At 40.4% G+C, this 20,774-nt stretch overlaps 1 protein-coding gene and 1 non-coding gene across 4 annotated transcripts in view; both read left to right on the top strand.

Annotated features, from left to right (window-relative positions):
- CWF19L1 (CWF19 like cell cycle control factor 1) overlaps nt 1–20,774 on the top strand; it is a 345,153-nt gene that overhangs the window by 240,003 nt on the left and 84,376 nt on the right. For 2 of the 3 annotated variants that reach the window (XM_053718730.1, XM_053718728.1), the window contains exons 11-13: nt 38–247; nt 2,452–2,571; nt 17,949–18,046. In XM_053718730.1, coding sequence (XP_053574705.1) covers nt 38–247; nt 2,452–2,571; nt 17,949–18,046 — 428 coding nt within the window. The remainder of the gene's footprint in view (nt 1–37; nt 248–2,451; nt 2,572–17,948; nt 18,047–20,774) is intronic. The other variant, XM_053718729.1, reaches the window with a different exon arrangement.
- LOC128665373 (small nucleolar RNA SNORA12) lies at nt 371–511 on the top strand. Its single transcript, XR_008403130.1, has one exon. It is a non-coding gene; the product is annotated as a small nucleolar RNA SNORA12 (small nucleolar RNA).

The following is a 20,774-nucleotide window of genomic DNA, read 5'->3' on the forward strand; positions in this document are numbered from 1 at the left end:
TGTAAAAACATAGTATTATATACTTTTCTTTTTCTAGTGCTATGTTGCTCTTGCGAAAGGAGGATTAACATCAGATCATGTTCTGATTTTGCCAATAGGACACTATCAGTCTATGGTTGACATGTCCTCTGAAGCTATGGAAGAAGTTCATCAATACAAAACTGCTCTGAAGAAATGTTATAAGGCAAAAGGGAAGAGATATGTGATGTTCGAGAGGAATTACAGGAGTCAGCATCTGCAACTACAAGTAAGAAGGAAGCAAGAGTTAGTCTGTGCAGACACTTTGTATTTCCAAAGTCCTATTTGCCTAAAACCTTTTTTTTTTCTTTTCTTTTTCTATTGCTGCAGTTAAACATATGGATTTTCCTGATGTTGTGGTGTCATCTCTTATGGTTGTTCTGTTTATATTGCAGATCAGCCCGATCCACCACATAGAATAATTAGAGCGAATATTGTCCTTTTAAATCATTTCTAGATTTATGATTTGTCTTTTAAATTTGCTCTCATAGCTTTGTGCATTTCATTAGTTTAAGTCTGAACACAGTTTTCTTGTGTAAAATGATGACTTTCTTATCTGAGGGATATATGTCCCAATGATGGCGATTCCTTTTTTCTTTACTATAAGCTATGCAATACTTAGTTTTAGTAAATCCTAGCATTTTTTTTTTTAAACGCTAGGATTTACCAGTGGAACAAATAAAAGGGGACTTTCAGTCATTAAGTATAAAATACTTCATGCTGAAAATTCCTTTGTTTGAAGTGTTCACCGTGCTAAGCTCATAAGGCCGCCCACAGCAGAACGCTATTTTTCATTGGGGTGATGTTTCCACCTCTTGGTCAATAGCCGTGCGGACCAGCTGGCATTATGCCGGATAGCTAGAATGCTATTGGTTAAAATCACCTCAGTAATAAAATAAAGTTCTGGCGTGGGCTGCCTGAGGCGCTCAGTGTGGCAAACGCTGCAGACAAATAAAGTCCCCTTTATCTGTTCCACTGATAAATCCTAGTTTTTCAAAAATGCTAGGATCTGCTATCACTTTAATTATTTAGGCATGATATTTCTTCTTACTGGTATTTTGTTGATACTGTAATCGGACGGTCTGCATATTTTTTTTTAAAAAGTGACATGGGAGTCTAAATTAAATTTTTCATGATTTAGATAAAGAGAAAAAAAAATTCTTTCCAATATACTATTTTAAAATATACCTCCTTTCTTTTGGTATTGTTAGATATTTGTAGTACAGTTTCCATATAGTGTTGCAGAAATGTGCACACTCCTGAGCGATGTTTCAACAAAAGATACCAAAAGATTTTTTTTTTGTTTCTTTAATTTGAATTGTATCTAAATCATGTTAGTTTACCAAATTTTTCTTTCATGATTTAAGAACAGCATACAATTTTAAACAACATTTTATTATCAAATTTGCTTCATTCTCTTGGAGGAGCAGCAATGCACTACTGAGAATAGACTGAATGCATCAGGTGAATTGACTATTGAAAAGAGCCCTACCTAGGTATGCTTTTCAGCAAAGGATACCAAGAGAACAAATAAGACAATAGAAGTAAATTGGAAAGTTGTTTTAGAACTGAATGCTTCATCTGGAATCATGAAAGTTTATTTGACTTTACTGTCCTTTTCTAATTTTTTTTTTTTTTTTTGCGTTGAAAGGGTCCTACATGTCAAATTTGAAATACACAGTAGTGCAAATAGTTTTTCTTCAGCCCATACTGTTCGATTAGTTGGATTAGTCAAACCTTGAGGCAAGTTAACCAGACAGACTTTTAAAAACCTGATGCTCACTGGCAAGTACTGGAATATACAGTGTATACAATTCTATCCAACCATAATCTTTAGTATTAGTAGTCTAATCAGTTGACTTGAACCGTGTATATGTCTCTCTAAATTCATTGATATAACAATATTAATAATAAGTCTACACAGTGTATTCTATGTGGTTTGACTTTTACACATAAATCAATGTTACACAGTAAAGACTTTTTTTTTCTGTTATATGCAGAATATTTTATTTTTTTAATTACACAATTCCAAACCTGATTGTCCTTGTTACACCTTCTATTGCATTTAAAATAGAACAGAATAACTGTCTAACCTGGTTTTGTGTCCCTTGTGAGGTCACCAGCATGATTGTTATACATATACCCTGTATGCCTCATGCACAACACAATTTATCACAAAATCTATTAAAAATTTTCTGAAATGCAAACACATTGCAGATATACTGCTGTATATTTCTTATTCAATTTTATGGCCACTTATAGCAATTCTCATAGAAAATGTAGTGTTTTTTTTTCCGTTCTATAATATTTAGCTTTTAACTGCTGACGTATTCTCTCTTGCTCTGCATTTTCCCAATAATTGGACCTAAATCTTCATTTACAACCCTACAAACTTGTTTATATATATATATATAAATATATATCTGCCTCCAGGTGGTTCCGCTGCCGCTGCAGTGCTGCTCAACTGAAGACATAAAAGAAGCATTTATTGTACAAGCACAGGAACAGAACATTGAATTATTGGAAATCCCAGAGCACTCGGACATCAAACAAGTACGATGACAGACTTGTAGGCCTTGTGTTTTACTTTCATTCTTTGACACACTAAAAATGGTAGACGTAATGACGTATTCAAAGTAAAGATTAAACTGATAATATTTATATTGTTAATAGCTGTTTATAGAAATGTTTGCATTTGTTTTCTCCATAAAGTAATTGGCTGTGCTATGTTGTAGCTTAGATTTCCCTTATCTCCTTCTGCTGAGGCTGACTAGAAACAGATAAGAATTACAAGAGTATACAAACAAGCGCTCTTTCGGGGACAAAATATCCCGTTCCTCAGACCTGAGGAAGGGGATATTTTGTCCCCCGAAATGTCACTATATTTTAACAGTAAAAAGTGTGTTTAAAAGACCAGCGAGTGCAAGTTTCTCCAACATTGGTGTGTCCGGTCCACGGCGTCATCCTTACTTGTGGGATATTCTCTTCCCCAACAGGAAATGGCAAAGAGTCCCAGCAATGATCCCTCCTAGGCTCCGCCCACCCCAGTCATTCTCTTTGCCGTTGCACAGGCAACATCTCCACGGAGATGGTTAAGAGTTTTTTGGTGTTTAAATGTAGTTTTATTCTTCTATCAAGTGTTTGTTATTTTAAAATAGTGCTGGTATGTACTATTTACTCTGAAACAGAAAAGGATGAAGATTTCTGTTTGTAAGAGGAAGATGATTTTAGCAGACAGTAACTGAAATCAATTGCTGTTTCCACACAGGACTGTTGAGATGAAGTAACTTCAGTTGGGGGAAACAGTTAGCAGTCTTTTCTGCTTAAGGTATGACTGGCCATATTTCTAACAAGACTATGTAATGCTGGAAGGCTGTCATTTCCCCTTATGGGGACCAGTAAGCCATTTTCTTAGTTAAACATAAAAGAATAAAGGGCTTCAAAAAGGGCTTAAAAACTGGTAGACATTTTTCTGGGCTAAAACAATTGCTTTACTAGGCATATTATGCAGATTCTAACTAATTATTGGTATTATAATCTTGGGGAACGTTTAGAAAAACGGCAGGCACTGTGTTGGACACCTTTTTCAGATGGGGGCCTTTCTAGTTATAGACAGAGCCTCATTCTGGGACTGTATAGGGGTTAAATGTAACAACGGCTCCGGTTCCGTTAATTTAAGGGTTAAAGCTCTGAAATTTGGTGTGCAATACTTTTAATGCTTTAAGACACTGTGGTGAAATTTTGGTGAATTTTGAACAATTCCTTCATACTTTTTCACATATTCAGTAATAAAGTGTTTTCAGTTTGAAATTTAAAGTGACAGTAACGGTTTTATTTTAAAACGTTTTTTGTGCTTTGTTGACAAGTTTAAGCCTGTTTAACATGTCTGTACCATCAGATAAGCTATGTTCTATATGTATGAAAGCCAATGTGTCTCCCCATTTAAATTTATGTGATAATTGTGCCATAGTGTCCAAACAAAGTAAGGACAGTATTGCAACAGATAATGATATTGCCCAAGATGATTCCTCAAATGAGGGGAGTAAACATGATACTACATCATCCCCAGTTATGCCCACACAGGAGGCCCCTAGTACATCTAGTGCGCCAATACTTATTACCATGCAACAATTAACGGCTGTAATGGATAACTCCATAGCAAATCTTTTATCCAAAATGCCTACTTATCAGAGAAAGCGCGATTGCTCTGTTTTAAACACTGAAGAGCAAGAGGATGCTGATGATAACTGTTCTGACATACCCTCACACCAATCTCAAGGGGCCATGAGGGAGGTTTTGTCTGATGGAGAAATTTCAGATTCAGGAAAAATTTCTCATCAAGCTGAACCTGATGTTGTGACATTTAAATTTAAATTAGAACATCTCCGCGCACTGCTTAAGGAGGTGTTATCTACTCTGGATGATTGTGACAATTTGGTCATTCCAGAGAAATTATGTAAGATGGACAAGTTCCTAGAGGTTCCGGTGCCCCCCGACGCTTTTCCTATACCCAAGCGGGTGGCGGACATAGTAAATAAAGAGTGGGAAAGGCCCGGCATACCTTTTGTTCCCCCCCCTATATTTAAGAAATGATTTCCTATAGTCGACCCCAGAAAGGACTTATGGCAGACAGTCCCCAAGGTCGAGGGGGCGGTTTCTACTCTAAGCAAACGCACTACTATTCCTATCGAAGATAGTTGTGCTTTCAAAGATCCTATGGATAAGAAATTAGAGGGTTTGCTTAAAAAGATTTTTGTACAGCAAGGTTACCTCCTACAACCAATTTCATGCATTGTTCCTGTCACTACGGCAGCGTGTTTCTGGTTCGAGGAACTAGAAAAATCGCTCAGTAAAGAATCTTCGTATGAGGAGGTTATGGACAGAGTTCAAGCACTTAAATTGTCTAACTCTTTTGTTTTAGATGCCGCTTTGCAATTAGCTAGATTAGCGGCGAAAAATTCAGGGTTTGCTGTCGTGGCGCGCAGAGTGCTTTGGCTAAAGTCTTGGTCAGCGGATGTGTCTTCCAAGACAAAATTGCTTAACATTCCTTTCAAAGGTAAAACATTATTTGGACCTGATTTGAAAGAGATTATTTCAGACATCACTGGGGGAAAGGGCCACGCCCTCCCACAGGATAGGTCTTTTAAGGCTAATAATAAGCCTAATTTTCGTCCCTTTCGCAGAAACGGACCAGTCTCTAATTCTGTATCCTCTAAGCAAGAGGGTAATACTTCACAACCCAAACCAGCCTGGAAACCAATGCAAGGCTGGAACAAGGGTAAGCAGGCCAAGAAGCCTACCACTGCTACCAAAACAGCATGAAGGGATAGCCCCCGATCCGGGACCGGATCTAGTGGGGGGCAGACTTTCTCTCTTTGCTCAGGCTTGGGCAAGAGATGTTCAGGATCCTTGGGCACTAGAAATAGTTTCTCAAGGTTATCTCCTGGAATTCAAGGAACTACCCCCAAGGGGAAGGTTCCACAGGTCTCAATTATCTTCAAACCAAATAAAGAGACAGGCATTCTTACATTGTGTAGAAGACCTGTTAAAGATGGGAGTGATACATCCAGTTCCAATAAGAGAACAAGGAATGGGATTTTATTCCAATCTGTTCATAGTTCCCAAAAAAGAGGGAACATTCAGACCAATTTTGGATCTAAAGATCCTCAACAAATTTCTCAGGGTACCATCGTTCAAAATGGAAACTATTCGAACGATCCTACCTACTATCCAGGAAAATCAATTTATGACTACCGTGGATTTAAAGGATGCGTACCTACATATTCCTATTCACAAGGAACATCATCAGTTCCTAAGGTTCGCTTTTCTGGACAAGCATTACCAGTTTGTGGCACTTCCATTTGGATTAGCCACTGCTCCAAGGATTTTCACAAAGGTACTAGGGTCCCTTCTAGCAGTTCTAAGACCAAGGGGCATTGCAGTAGTACCTTACTTGGACGACATCCTGATTCAAGCGTCGTCCCTGTCAAAAGCAAAGGCTCATATGGACATCATCCTAGCCTTTCTCAGATCTCACGGATGGAAGGTGAACAAAGAAAAAAGTTCTCTGTCCCCGTCAACAAGAGTTCCCTTCTTGGGAACAATAATAGATTCCTTAGAAATGAGGATTTTTCTGACAGAGGTCAGAAAATCAAAACTTCTAAGCTCTTGTCAAGTACTTCATTCTGTTCCTCGTCCTTCCATAGCGCAGTGCATGGAAGTAATAGGATTGATGGTTGCAACAATGGACATAGTTCCTTTTGCACGAATTCATCTAAGACCATTACAACTGTGCATGCTCAGACAGTGGAATGGGGATTATACAGACTTGTCTCCGACGATTCAAGTAGATCAAAAGACCAGAGATTCACTCCGTTGGTGGCTGACCCTGGACAATCTGTCACAGGGAATGAGCTTCCGCAGACCAGAGTGGGTCATTGTCACGACCGACGCCAGCCTAGTGGGCTGGGGCGCGGTCTGGGAATCCCTGAAAGCTCAGGGTCTATGGTCTCGGGAAGAGTCTCTTCTCCCGGTAAACATTCTGGAACTGAGAGCGATATTCAATGCTCTCAGAGCTTGGCCTCAACTAGCAAAGGCCAAATTCATAAGGTTTCAGTCAGACAACATGACGACCGTTGCATATATCAATCATCAGGGTGGAACAAGGACTTCCCTGGCGATGAAAGAAGTGACCAAGATAATTCAATGGGCGGAGGATCACTCCTGCCACTTGTCTGCGATCCACATCCCAGGAGTGGAAAATTGGGAAGCGGATTTTCTGAGTCGTCAGACATTCCATCCGGGGGAGTGGGAACTCCATCCGAAAATCTTTGCCCAAATAACTCAATTATGGGGCATTCCAGACATCGATCTGATGGCGTCTCGTCAGAACTTCAAGGTTCCTTGCTACGGGTCCAGATCCAGGGATCCCAAGGCGACCCTAGTAGATGCACTAGTAGCACCTTGGACCTTCAACCTAGCTTATGTATTCCCACCGTTTCCTCTCATCCCCAGGCTGGTAGCCAGGATCAATCAGGAGAGGGCCTCGGTGATCTTGATAGCTCCTGCGTGGCCACGCAGGACTTGGTATGCAGACCTGGTCAATATGTCATCGGCTCCACCATGGAAGCTACCTTTGAGACAGGACCTTCTTGTTCAGGGTCCATTCGAACATCCGAATCTGATTTCCCTCCAACTGACGGCTTGGAGATTGAACGCTTGATTTTATCAAAGCGTGGGTTTTCAGATTCTGTAATAGATACTCTGATTCAGGCTAGAAAGCCTGTAACTAGAAAAATTTACCATAAAATATGGAAAAAATATATCTGTTGGTGTGAATCTAAAGGATTCCCATGGAACAAGATAAAAATTCCTAAGATTCTATCCTTTCTACAAGAAGGTTTGGAGAAAGGATTATCTGCAAGTTCTCTGAAGGGACAGATCTCTGCTTTATCTGTTTTACTTCACAAAAGACTGGCAGCTGTGCCAGATGTTCAAGCATTTGTTCAGGCTCTGGTTAGGATCAAGCCTGTTTACAGACCTTTGACTCCTCCCTGGAGTCTAAATCTAGTTCTTTCAGTTCTTCAAGGGGTTCCGTTTGAACCCTTACATTCCGTAGATATTAAGTTATTATCTTGGAAAGTTTTGTTTTTGGTTGCAATTTCTTCTGCTAGAAGAGTTTCAGAGTTATCTGCTCTGCAGTGTTCTCCGCCCTATCTGGTGTTCCATGCAGATAAGGTGGTTTTGCGTACTAAGCCTGGTTTTCTTCCGAAAGTTGTTTCCAACAAAAATATTAACCAGGAGATAGTTGTACCTTCTTTGTGTCCGAATCCAGTTTCAAAGAAGGAACGTTTGTTACACAATTTGGACGTAGTCCGTGCTCTAAAATTCTATTTAGAGGCTACTAAAGATTTCAGACAAACATCTTCCTTGTTTGTTGTTTATTCTGGTAAAAGGAGAGGTCAAAAAGCGACTTCTACCTCTCTTTCCTTTTGGCTTAAAAGCATTATCCGATTGGCTTATGAGACTGCCGGACGGCAGCCTCCTGAAAGAATCACAGCTCACTCCACTAGGGCTGTGGCTTCCACATGGGCCTTCAAGAACGAGGCTTCTGTTGACCAGATATGTAAGGCAGCGACTTGGTCTTCACTGCACACTTTTGCCAAATTTTACAAATTTGATACTTTTGCTTCTTCGGAGGCTATTTTTGGGAGAAAGGTTTTGCAAGCCGTGGTGCCTTCCATTTAGGTGACCTGATTTGCTCCCTCCCTTCATCCGTGTCCTAAAGCTTTGGTATTGGTTCCCACAAGTAAGGATGACGCCGTGGACCGGACACACCAATGTTGGAGAAAACAGAATTTATGCTTACCTGATAAATTACTTTCTCCAACGGTGTGTCCGGTCCACGGCCCGCCCTGGTTTTTTAATCAGGTCTGATGAATTATTTTCTCTAACTACAGTCACCACGGTATCATATGGTTTCTCCTATATATATTTCCTCCTGTCCGTCGGTCGAATGACTGGGGTGGGCGGAGCCTAGGAGGGATCATGTGACCAGCTTTGCTGGGACTCTTTGCCATTTCCTGTTGGGGAAGAGAATATCCCACAAGTAAGGATGACGCCGTGGACCGGACACACCGTTGGAGAAAGTAATTTATCAGGTAAGCATAAATTCTGTTTTTTGTTACTTCTATCTATATCTCTCTCTCTCTCTCTCTCTCTCTCTCTCTCTCTCTCTCTCTCTCTCTCTCTCTCTCTCTATATATATATATATATCTATATATATCTATATATATCTATATATATATATCTATATATATCTATATATATCTATATATATCTATATATATCTATATATATCTATATATATCTATATATATCTATATATATCTATATATATCTATATATATATATCTATATATATATCAATAATGCTATTTAAGTAATTATAGCTACAGTTTTCATAATTAAGAGTGAGCTTGCCTGTGTTATGTCTTTTATGAACTGTATGATACTATAGTATTGTTTCTTTTCCACACAGCTCAATATTTTACTTTGCTCTCTAGTCAGTTGTAATGCATGTATAGAACTACCTACTCGGCTACCAGTAACCAATGGCTGTTATGGTGCTACCTGTACCCCAGACATCACTGACTATAATAGTACTAGCTGTGTACAGTATATTGTATATACCAGACATCACTGGCTGCAATAGTACTAGCTGTGTACAGTATATTGTGTACACCAGACATCACTGGCTATAATAGTACTAGCTGTGTACAGTATAGTGTGTATACCAGGCACCACTGACTGTGGCAGTACTAGCTGTGTACAGTATATTGTGTATACCAGACATCACTGGCTGCAATAGTACTAGCTGTGTACAGTATATTGTGTATACCAGACATCACTGGCTGCAATAGTACTAGCTGTGTACAGTATATTGTGTATACCAGACATCACTGGCTGCAATAGTACTAGCTGTGTACAGTATATTGTGTATACCAGACATCACTGGCTGCAATAGTACTAGCTGTGTACAGTATATTATGTATACCAGACATCACTGGCTGCAATAGTACTAGCTGTGTACAGTATATTGTGTATACCAGGCACCACTGACTGTGGCAGTACTAGCTGTGTACAGTATATTGTGTACATCAGACATCACTGACTGTGGCAGTACTAGCTGTGTACAGTATATTGTGTATACCAGACATCACTGACTGTGGCAGTACTAGCTGTGTACAGTATATTGTGTATACCAGACATCACTGGCTGCAATAGTACTAGCTGTGTACAGTATAATGTGTATACCAGACATCACTGGCTGCAATAGTACTAGCTGTGTACAGTATATTGTGTACACCAGATATCACTGGCTATAATAGTACTAGCAGTGTACAGTATATTGGGTATACCAGACATCACTGGCTGCAATAGTACTAGCTGTGTGCAGTATATTGTGTATACCAGACATCACTGGCTGCAATAGTACTAGCTGTGTACAGTATATTGTGTATACCAGACATCACTGGCTGCAATAGTACTAGCTGTGTACAGTATATTGTGTATACCAGACATCACTGGCTGCAATAGTACTAGCTGTGTACAGTATATTGTGTATACCAGACATCACTGGCTGCAATAGTACTAGCTGTGTGCAGTATATTGTGTATACCAGACATCACTGGCTGCAATAGTACTAGCTGTGTACAGTATATTGTGTATACCAGGCACCACTGACTGTGGCAGTACTAGCTGTGTGCAGTATATTGTGTATACCAGGCACCACTGACTGTGGCAGTACTAGCTGTGTGCAGTATATTGTGTATACCAGACATCACTGGCTACAATAGTACTAGCTGTGTGCAGTATATTGTGTATACCAGACATCACTGGCTACAATAGTACTAGCTGTGTGCAGTATATTGTGTACATCAGACATCACTGACTGTGGCAGTACTAGCTGTGTACAGTATATTGTGTATACCAGACATCACTGTGGCAGTACTAGCTGTGTACAGTATATTGTGTATACCAGACATCACTGGCTGCAATAGTACTAGCTGTGTACAGTATATTGTGTATACCAGACATCACTGGCTGCAATAGTACTAGCTGTGTACAGTATATTGTGTATACCAGACATCACTGGCTGCAGTAGTACTAGCTGTGTACAGTATATTGTGTACACCAGACATCACTGGCTATAATAGTACTAGCTGTGTACAGTATATTGTGTATACCAGGCACCACTGACTGTGGCAGTACTAGCTGTGTACAGTATATTGTGTATACCAGACATCACTGACTGTGGCAGTAGTAGCTGTGTACAGTATATTGTGTATACCAGACATCACTGGCTGCAATAGTACTAGCTGTGTACAGTATATTGTGTATACCAGACATCACTGGCTGCAATAGTACTAGCTGTGTACAGTATATTGTGTATACCAGACATCACTGGCTGCAATAGTACTAGCTGTGTACAGTATATTGTGTATACCAGACATCACTGGCTGCAATAGTACTAGCTGTGTACAGTATATTGTGTATACCAGACATCACTGGCTGCAATAGTACTAGCTGTGTACAGTATATTGTGTATACCAGGCACCACTGACTGTGGCAGTACTAGCTGTGTACAGTATATTGTGTACATCAGACATCACTGACTGTGGCAGTACTAGCTGTGTACAGTATATTGTGTATACCAGACATCACTGACTGTGGCAGTACTAGCTGTGTACAGTATATTGTGTATACCAGACATCACTGGCTGCAATAGTACTAGCTGTGTACAGTATATTGTGTATACCAGACATCACTGGCTGCAATAGTACTAGCTGTGTACAGTATATTGTGTATACCAGACATCACTGGCTGCAATAGTACTAGCTGTGTACAGTATATTGTGTACACCAGATATCACTGGCTATAATAGTACTAGCAGTGTACAGTATATTGGGTATACCAGACATCACTGGCTGCAATAGTACTAGCTGTGTGCAGTATATTGTGTATACCAGACATCACTGGCTGCAATAGTACTAGCTGTGTACAGTATATTGTGTATACCAGGCACCACTGACTGTGGCAGTACTAGCTGTGTGCAGTATATTGTGTATACCAGGCACCACTGACTGTGGCAGTACTAGCTGTGTGCAGTATATTGTGTATACCAGACATCACTGGCTACAATAGTACTAGCTGTGTGCAGTATATTGTGTATACCAGACATCACTGGCTGCAATAGTACTAGCTGTGTACAGTATATTGTGTATACCAGGCACCACTGACTGTGGCAGTACTAGCTGTGTGCAGTATATTGTGTATACCAGACATCACTGGCTGCAATAGTACTAGCTGTGTGCAGTATATTGTGTATACCAGACATCACTGGCTGCAATAGTACTAGCTGTGTGCAGTATATTGTGTATACCAGACATCACTGGCTGCAATAGTACTAGCTGTGTACAGTATATTGTGTATACCAGGCACCACTGACTGTGGCAGTACTAGCTGTGTACAGTATATTGTGTATACCAGGCACCACTGACTGTGGCAGTACTAGCTGTGTGCAGTATATTGTGTATACCAGGCACCACTGACTGTGGCAGTACTAGCTGTGTACAGTATATTGTGTATACCAGGCACCACTGACTGTGGCAGTACTAGCTGTGTACTGTATATTGTGTATACCAGGCACCACTGACTGTGGCAGTACTAGCTGTGCACTGTATATTGTGTACATCAAACCTCACTGGCTGGGGCAGTACTAGCTGTGTGCATAGTAATATTGCACATACCAGACACCAAGTTTTTACATCAACAAAAATAAGTTAACTTGTCAGGGATAAAGTTAGTTTAGGGAGCAGTATATCTAAAATCTCAGCTGCCCTTCCTGCAGAGACTAGTTTGTTGCTGAGGTAAACCAGGCTGTGCAGAAATTGTAATCAACTACAGAGCACCTATATAAGGGCAGAGAGACAACTTTTTGTATTCCTACACTTTTTTTTTTCTGCTAATGTAAACGGGAAACTGTTTCCTTATTTGTTGTGTGCAGTGTACTGTGCACAGCTAGTACTATTACAGCTAGCCTAGTAGCTGAGTAGGTGGCTCTATAAATGTAATGCAGCTGGTTAGGGAGCGTAGGAAATTGTGAGTTTTGTGGTAAATAAACAATACTATAATATAATACAGCTCATAACAGGAAATGACAAGTTCACTCCCAATTCTAGCAAAATTACCTGCAACATACTTAATATATATTTCCTCTTAAGGACACGACGAGTCCACGGATCATCATTACTTATGGGATATTCACCTCGTGGTCAGCAGGAGGCGGCAAAGAGCACCTACAGCAAAGCTCTTAAATAGCTCCTCCCACTGCAGTCATTCTCTTTGCCTGCGTTAGTAATAGGAGATGGCAAAGTGAGGTGTTAGAAAAAGATTCTCCAATCAAGAGTTTGTTTTTAAGTAGTGCCAGAATGTGCTACTTTGATCTGGGGTGTAACCTAGACCTAATCAGTCTCTACAGTAGGGCTTTTTGGTGGCTTTAAAGCATTAGGAACTGGTGGGACATAATTCTCACTGCGCCTCCTAAGATGTTGCTGCCCCATTATAGATAGCCTAAGCGCATGGTAACTCAGGCTGATCTGCTTCCACAGGGCTATGGGAGGGAGAAGAACGACCTCTTACACCTGATGGAAGATCTTGCTGTCGGTCAGCATTGAGGTAAGTGCCTGTTTTTATTCATCTAAGCTAGCAAGGATGATTATGGCACTTTAATGTTTGAAGGCTGCTGTGCAGCTCTGGGACACTTTACCCTTTTGCTTTCAAATGTAAAAAGGGTTTATTTAGTACAGGCACTGGGGCAGTTTGTGTGGAGGAGACATGAACATTCCTTTGGGCATGTTTGCATAAGTTTTATTAAGGGATGGATCGTTTTAACTTCCCTGACGTTTTTGGAGCCATTTTTTTAGGTGACGCCCACGATGGGCGGAGCCTATTTATGCGCGCTTCCTGGTTCATGGCCATGCTGTATTAAGGTCGCATGGGGCTGTATTACCGAGTGTCTGGGGATTAGATTATCTAGACAAACGGTGATGTCGCTTGCTACTGAGGTGGATCCTGATTTCCGGTTTTCCACTGGAGTGTTCTCCCTGCTGAGAAGATAGAGAAGAAGGCTGAGGTGTAAAGGTGTCTGAATTCAGTGTTTAATAGGCTCTGAAAGTGTTTTAAACAAATGATCAGACAAAGAGGAAAAATATTGTTAACGTTTTAAAATTTAAAGGCACAGGACTGTTATTGTTATAACGTTTTATTTTACTGATTAGCTCTAACAAAGTGTTGCTAATTTGCAGTGCACATTTCTATTGTTGGTTTTTTATGTTTTAAAGACACAGTAGCGTTTAAAAAAAAAAATAATAAAAAAAATATAGATACCTGTTGCAGACTCCATTACAATCCGCTGCCGTCAGTGGCTCAGTGTATGGAGGTAATCGGACTGATGGTGGCGGCGATGGACATCATCCCGTTTGCTCGGTTCCATCTCAGACTTCTGCAGTCGATGGAATGGAGACTATGCAGACTTATCGCCTCAAATACTCATGGGAAAGGAGTCTCTTCTTCCCATCAACATTCTGGAATTGAGAGCGATTTTCAATGCTCTTCTGGCTTGGCCTCAGTTAGCCTTGGTCCCGTTCATCAGAATTCAGTCGGACAATATAACAACGGTAGTTTTCATAAATCATCAGGGAGGAACGAGGAGTTCCTTGGCGGTGTCCGAAGTATCCAAGATAATTCAGTGGGCGAAGATCCGCTCTTGTCATCTGTCTGCAATCCACATACCAGGGGTAGACAACTCGGAAGCGGATTTCCTGAGCAAACAGACTTTCCATCCGGGCGAGTGGGAACTTCATCCGGAGGTGTTCTCGAGTCTGACTCTCAAATGGGGTCAGCCGGAGTTGGATCTCATGGCATCTCGGCTGAATGCCAAGCTTCCGAGGTACGGATCGAGATCCAGGGATCCACAGGCGGAACTGATAGATGTTCTGACGGTGCCTTGGTCCTTCAAACTGGCTTACCTGTTTCCTCCCTTTGCGCTTCTTCCTCGAGTCATTGCACGTATTAAGCAGGAGAGGGCTTCTGTGATCCTAATTGTTCCTGCCTGGCCTTGCAGGACTTGGTATGCGGATCTGGTAGAGATGTCGTCTCTGCCTCCCTGGAGACTCCCGTTGAGGAAGGACTTTCTCACTCAAGGTCCCTTCCGTTATCTAAATCTAGTTTCTCTGAAGCTGACTGCTTGGAGTTTGAACGTTTAGTTTTATCAAAACGAGGCTTTTCTGACGCAGTCATAGAAACCTTGGTTCAGGCTCGTTACTAGGAGGATTTACCATAAGATATGGCATATATATCTTTATTGGTGTGAATCTAGGACTACTCGTGGAGTAGTGTTAGGATTCCTAGAATTTTAGCTTTTTTCCAAGAGGGTTGGAGAAGGACTTGTCAGTAAGTTCCTTTATAGGGTCAGATTTCGGCCTTGTCTGTTTTGCTACACAAACGTCTGGCTGCTGTTCCAGATGTTCAATCTTTCTGTCAGGCTCTGGTCAGGATCAAACCTGTATTTAAACCTATTGCTCCTCCGTGGAGTCTTAATTTGGTTCTTAATGTTTTTTCAAGGGGTTCCGTTTGAACCTATGCATTCCTTAGATATTTAGTTTTTATCTCGGAAGGTTTTGTTTCTTTGTTGCTGTTTCTTCTGCTCGTAGAGTATCTGAACTATCGGCTTGCAAGGTACCTTTCCTTTATCTTATATTTCATGCAGATAAGGTAGTGTTGCGTACAAAATTAGGTTTCCCTCCTAAGGTTGTTTCTGATCGCACTATTAATCAGGAAATTGTTGTTCCTTCGTTGTGTCCTAATCCTTCTTCTCAGAAGGAACGTCTTTTGCACAATCTTGATGTCGTTCGTGCTTTAAAGTTTTATTTACAAGCGACAAAGTACTTTAGTCAGTCTTCTGCCCTGTTTGTTGTTTTCTCAGGGAAACTAAGGGGTCAGAAAGCTACGGCTACTTCTCTTTCTTTTTGGCTGAAGAGTATCATTCGCTTTGCTTATGAGACTGCTGGGAAACAGCCTCCTGAGAGGGTTACGGCTCATTCTACAAGGGCTGTGGCTTCTTCATGGGCATTCAAGAATGAAGCTTCTATTGAGCAGATTTGTAAAGCTGCTACTTGGTCTTCTCTTCACACTTTTTCCAATTTCTATAAATTTGATATTTTTGCCTCAGCTGAGGCGGTTTTTGGGAGAAAGGTTCTTCAAGCAGTGGTGCCTTACATTTAGGTATCCTGTCTTGTCCTTCCCGTATCATCTGTGTCCTCTAAGCTTGGGTATTGTATCCCATAAGTAATGATGATGATCCGTGGACTTGTCGTGTCCTTAACGGGACACTGTACCCAATTTTTTTTTCTTTTGTAATTCAGAAAGAGCATGCAATTTTAAGCAGCTTTCTAATTTTACTCCTATTATCAATTTTTCTTCGTTCTCTTGCTATCATTATTTGAAAAAGAAGGCATCTAAGCTTTTATTTTGGTTTCAGTACTCTGGACAGCAGTTTTTTATTGGTGGATGAATTTATCCACCAATCAGCACGGACAACCCAGGTTGTTCACCAAAAATGGGCCGGCATCTAAACTTACATTCTTGCATTTCAAATAAAGATACCAAGAGAAGGAAGAAAATTTGATAATAGGAGTAAATTAGAAAGTTGCTTAAAATTTCATGCTCCATCTGAATCACGAAATAAATTTTTTTGGATACAGTGTCCCTTTTAAGAGGAAAAGAAAATGTATGCTTACCTGATAAAATTTGTTTCCTCTTGGACATGACGAGTCCATGGCCTGCCCTGTCTTTTAGACAGGATAGTATTTTTTTTTCTAAAACTTCAGACACCTCTGCACCTTTAGCTTTTCCTTTCTCTTCCTAACTTCGGTCGAATGACTGGAGTGGGAGGGAAGGGAGGAGCTATTTAACAGCTTTGCTGTAAGTGCTCTTTGCATCCTCCTGCTGACCAGAAGGTGAATATCCCATAAGTAATGATGATCCGTGGACTCGTGTCCAAGAGGAAACAAATTTATCAGGTAAGCATAAATTTTCTTTTCAAAAATGCTAATTGTCATTCCTTTTTTTCCTTTTTTTTTTTTTTTTTCTTCTCCTCCTTATTTTGTACTTTGTTTCCTGGCTACAGCAGTATCCCCTTTTAAAAGGCCACAATTTAAATTAAAGGCAAAGGATACAAAACTAATGAATGCATATTTTAATGACTCATACCACTTTGTATTTCAAAGTGTTTAATGTCCTTTTTTAAATTGTAAAACTTTATAAAAATGGTCCCCATCTGTATGAGCAAGCATATAGTGTGTGTGTGGGGGCGGTTGTTGTCTGCTTCCAAGCATGTGTTAAATTATATATACTGCAGGCACTCTGTTCTCCATTTTCAGCTGTTTGGTACCACTACTGTACTGTGTGTAGTAGCATGTAAAATATTACTCACAATATTATCTTTACTAAGTAAAAAAAACAATACAAGTAATTCCGTACAATTAAGAGTCTAGTCAAAATGTAATTTTCATGATTCAGATAGAGCATGCAATGTTAAGCAACTTTGTAATTCACTCCTATTATCACATTTTCTTCGTTCTCTTGGTAGCTTTATGTGAAAAAGCAAGAATGTAAGCTTAAGAGCTGGCCCATTTTTGGTTCAGCACCTGGGTAGTGCTTGCTGATTGGTGGCTACATTTAGCTTTACATTTTTGCTTTTTAAATAAAGATACCAAGAGAACAAAGAAAAATTGCTAATAGTAGTAAATTAAAAGTTGCTTAAAATTACATGCTCAATCTGAATCATGAAAATTTAATTTTGACTAACTATCCCTTTAAGGCTTAAAGGGACAGTGTGTAACTCTCCAGATGTGTTCAGCTAGCTCCTTGTAGTGTATTGCTGCTCCCGCAACAAAGGATACCAGTGTAGCAAATTTGGTAATAGAAGTATACTGGAAAGATGTTTAAATTTTATGCCCGTTCTAAATTGCAGAAAAAAGTTATGTCCCTATAATCGCACTATAACCGCTGTGTAAGAAGTGCTAGACTGTTACTTCCTTATTCACACATTTTTGCTTTTTGAATAAAACAACAAACATTTTAACGCTACAGCTAGCAAAAGGCAAATATTGAAAAAGACTGTGATGGGGCAGGAAGCAAAATGCCACAGTTATAAGTTTGGCTTGTGGCATGGAATGTTTCCAGCACAATTCTGCATAGATGAAGTTTTTGAATGTGGTCACAGCCCAGCCAACGTAGGATGGGCAGTTTTTTAAACATGCATTGTAAAATAAAGGACTCATGCAGTTATTTTCTTGGTTTTTCAGATTGTACAGCCAGGAACACCATACTTTTATGTTGAACTGGATAGTGGAGAAAAGCTTTTTCACAGGATTAAGAAACATTTTCCCTTACAGTTTGGAAGGTATGTTTATCTGTTTGGTTTTTAGTTCTTGATTAACTTGTAAAGTAAATAATTTATCTGTTGAGCAATCTAAAAAAAGTCCCTGTTCATTATAGGTTCAAATGTAAAATGTAACTAGGCAATCCATCTCTGACTATTAAATAAAGTAGTACATTTCCTTCTTAATATCAGGAGAGTCCACGGCATCATTCCTTACTGTTGGGAAATACTGAACCTGGCCACCAGTAGGAGGCAGACACCCCAGCCAAAGACTTAAATACTCCCCTTACTTCCCTCATAAACCAGTCATTCTTTGCCTTTCGTCACAGGAGGTTGGCAGAGAAGTGTCGAAAGATACGGAGTAGTTCCTTATGGAGTTTATCTTCCCTTTGAAATGGGACTAGAGTTTTTTTTTTTAATAACTTTATTTTTGAATTTTTTTTTACAGGTAAGCTTAAACACTACCACACAGCTTTGTACAGTATCTTGTCATCATAAGGCAATAACAATATGAGGTGTACCATGATCTTTTAAAGGAATCTGAGTCTGAATTGTGTCCACCGAATTATCCTGAGCCATGTGGAGCGGTCAAGTTCCCTGCATAATTAGAACTTTTAAAAGAACAAAAACTATACAAAACAAAACCATAAATAGATCTTGGCTAACTGCATCAATGAGTCTAGAGGATGTTACAGGGTGTTATCATACCAAGTATGGGAAGAAATATGTTCTGGGGTATTAACTGCACTATATTGGTGTCTACTTTCACATTCTGTTAGGATTATTTTGCAGTTATAGTAGTAGTGCAAAGCCAGGCCTTCCATAATAGGTATTGATGTCTGAAGATTTTAGTTATGTCAATGGGCCGATGCAGTCATGCCAACTAATAACATAAAACATACAACGTAAACTTATGACAACTTAAGTACCTTTGAGCTGTAGATAGAAGAGTGATCAAGTTGTTGCGTTGCTGCGTCGGCGGATGGATGTGCCCAGGTTCCTAGGTCCCCATATGTAGTCACCGGGAAGTCCAATGAGGTAGTGACTGTGTCAGTCCCGTTTAGCAGTGTGTTAGTTAAGAGTCAGGGTCTGAGTTCGATTCTGGTATGCACCAGCGTCCTCGTAGGTTCTCATTTAGCATGAACATGGAATTTTGGAAGGGGCGCAGGAGTTTCCTCCTCAGTCCTACAGGTAGGTGCAATAAGTACGGATCCCACTTAGTCATGAATGATTTAACTCTAACATCACGGTCACTCTGTGTGTCTGTGTGTTCTGCCAGAAACTGTTGATGTATAGCATGGGTTAGTTTTTTAAAAGGAGGCTCTCTGTTCTTAGCCCAATATTGCAGGATTAATTTCCTAGCTACCAGCACCACCATATTAGCGAATTTTCGGTGTTTTAGTGGTAATGAGATGTCTTGAAAGAAAAATATGATGGCTGCATTTAAAGTTATATGAGCTGTGAGTACCTTAGACAGCCAGAATCTAACCTTGCCCCAAAACCTCTGCAGCTTAGGGCAGTCCCAGACTAGGTGTGTCCAGTCCGTGGCAGACAGTGAACATTTGGGGCAGTTGCTCGACGCATCTTTTATCCATTTAGCTCTGATTGTCGGTGTTATGTATGCGTGATGTAAGAATTTTATTTGTGTTTCTCTCAAGCCTGCGGACAAAGTCGTTTGTCTGACTGTAGCTATGCTTCCCAAGATGTGTTCTGTTGTGACCTCAGGCACCCTTTGCCCCCGCCACTTAGTAATGATGCCCTGCAATGTTTGCGTTTCATGGTGTGTGGCTATTGCCTTAGAAATAGGAGAGATTGAGTGGCTACCCTGGGAGGCCAGATTACACAGAGCGACAATTTTGCCAGAGGTTGGCGAGGTCAGTCCCTCAGTCAGAAGAGTTTGTGTGTAATGTCTACTCTGGAGATAGGCAAATCTGTGTGAGGCTGGGAGGGTGTATTGTGTTTGAAGGTCGGAAAAGGAGAGTGTCTGTTGTGTCGTAGGATTGATCAGTTGTGCTACCATAGTCAGTCCTTGGCGTTCCCAATGTTTAAAGGCAGATGTGGTGTATCCCGGGAGAAAGTTAGGATTCCCTTGGAGTGGTAAGTATTTGCTAAATTTGAACTCCATCCCCCATGTTTTACAAAGTTTGGTCCAGGCTCTCAAGGTGTCCCTAAATAGTATATTGTGTTTTACGTGTGGGGGGAGCGAGGCTAGAGAGGTATGTGGCAAAAAGGCCGGATGTGTAGGTGCTAGGAGTTCCCTCTCTACGGGGGGTGAAAAATAGTCAGATTGCGTTAGCCATCCTACAACTATTTTTGTTAGGGATGCCCAGTTGTACCACCTAAGATTGGGAAGACTGAGTCCACCAGAATCAACTGACATTGCGAGGTGGAGCCTGTTAATTCTTGGTTTCTTATACTGCCAGACGAAGTTACCAAACATAGTCGTTAAGGCATTTAAATCACGCTTAGTCAGTAGTAAAGGAAGCATTTGGAGGGGGTAGAGTAGTTTTGGTAAGATAATCATTTTCAAAAGATGAATTCTCCCCGTAAGGGATAGTGGCAAGTTTCTCCAGCCTGCCAGCTGATTTTTAATAAGGGTTAGGGTTCTACTTATATTTAGATGGTACAACCTGTTCATGTCAGTGTGTAGCTGTATCCCCAAGTATGTGAAAGTGCCAGAGGTCACCTTTAGGCCTGTGTCCTGCAATTGTGTTTTCTTAGTGTTCCGTAACCATGTAAGTTCAGATTT

This window comes from Bombina bombina, chromosome 6, assembly GCF_027579735.1.
Source record: "Bombina bombina isolate aBomBom1 chromosome 6, aBomBom1.pri, whole genome shotgun sequence".
NCBI lineage: Eukaryota > Metazoa > Chordata > Amphibia > Anura > Bombinatoridae > Bombina > Bombina bombina.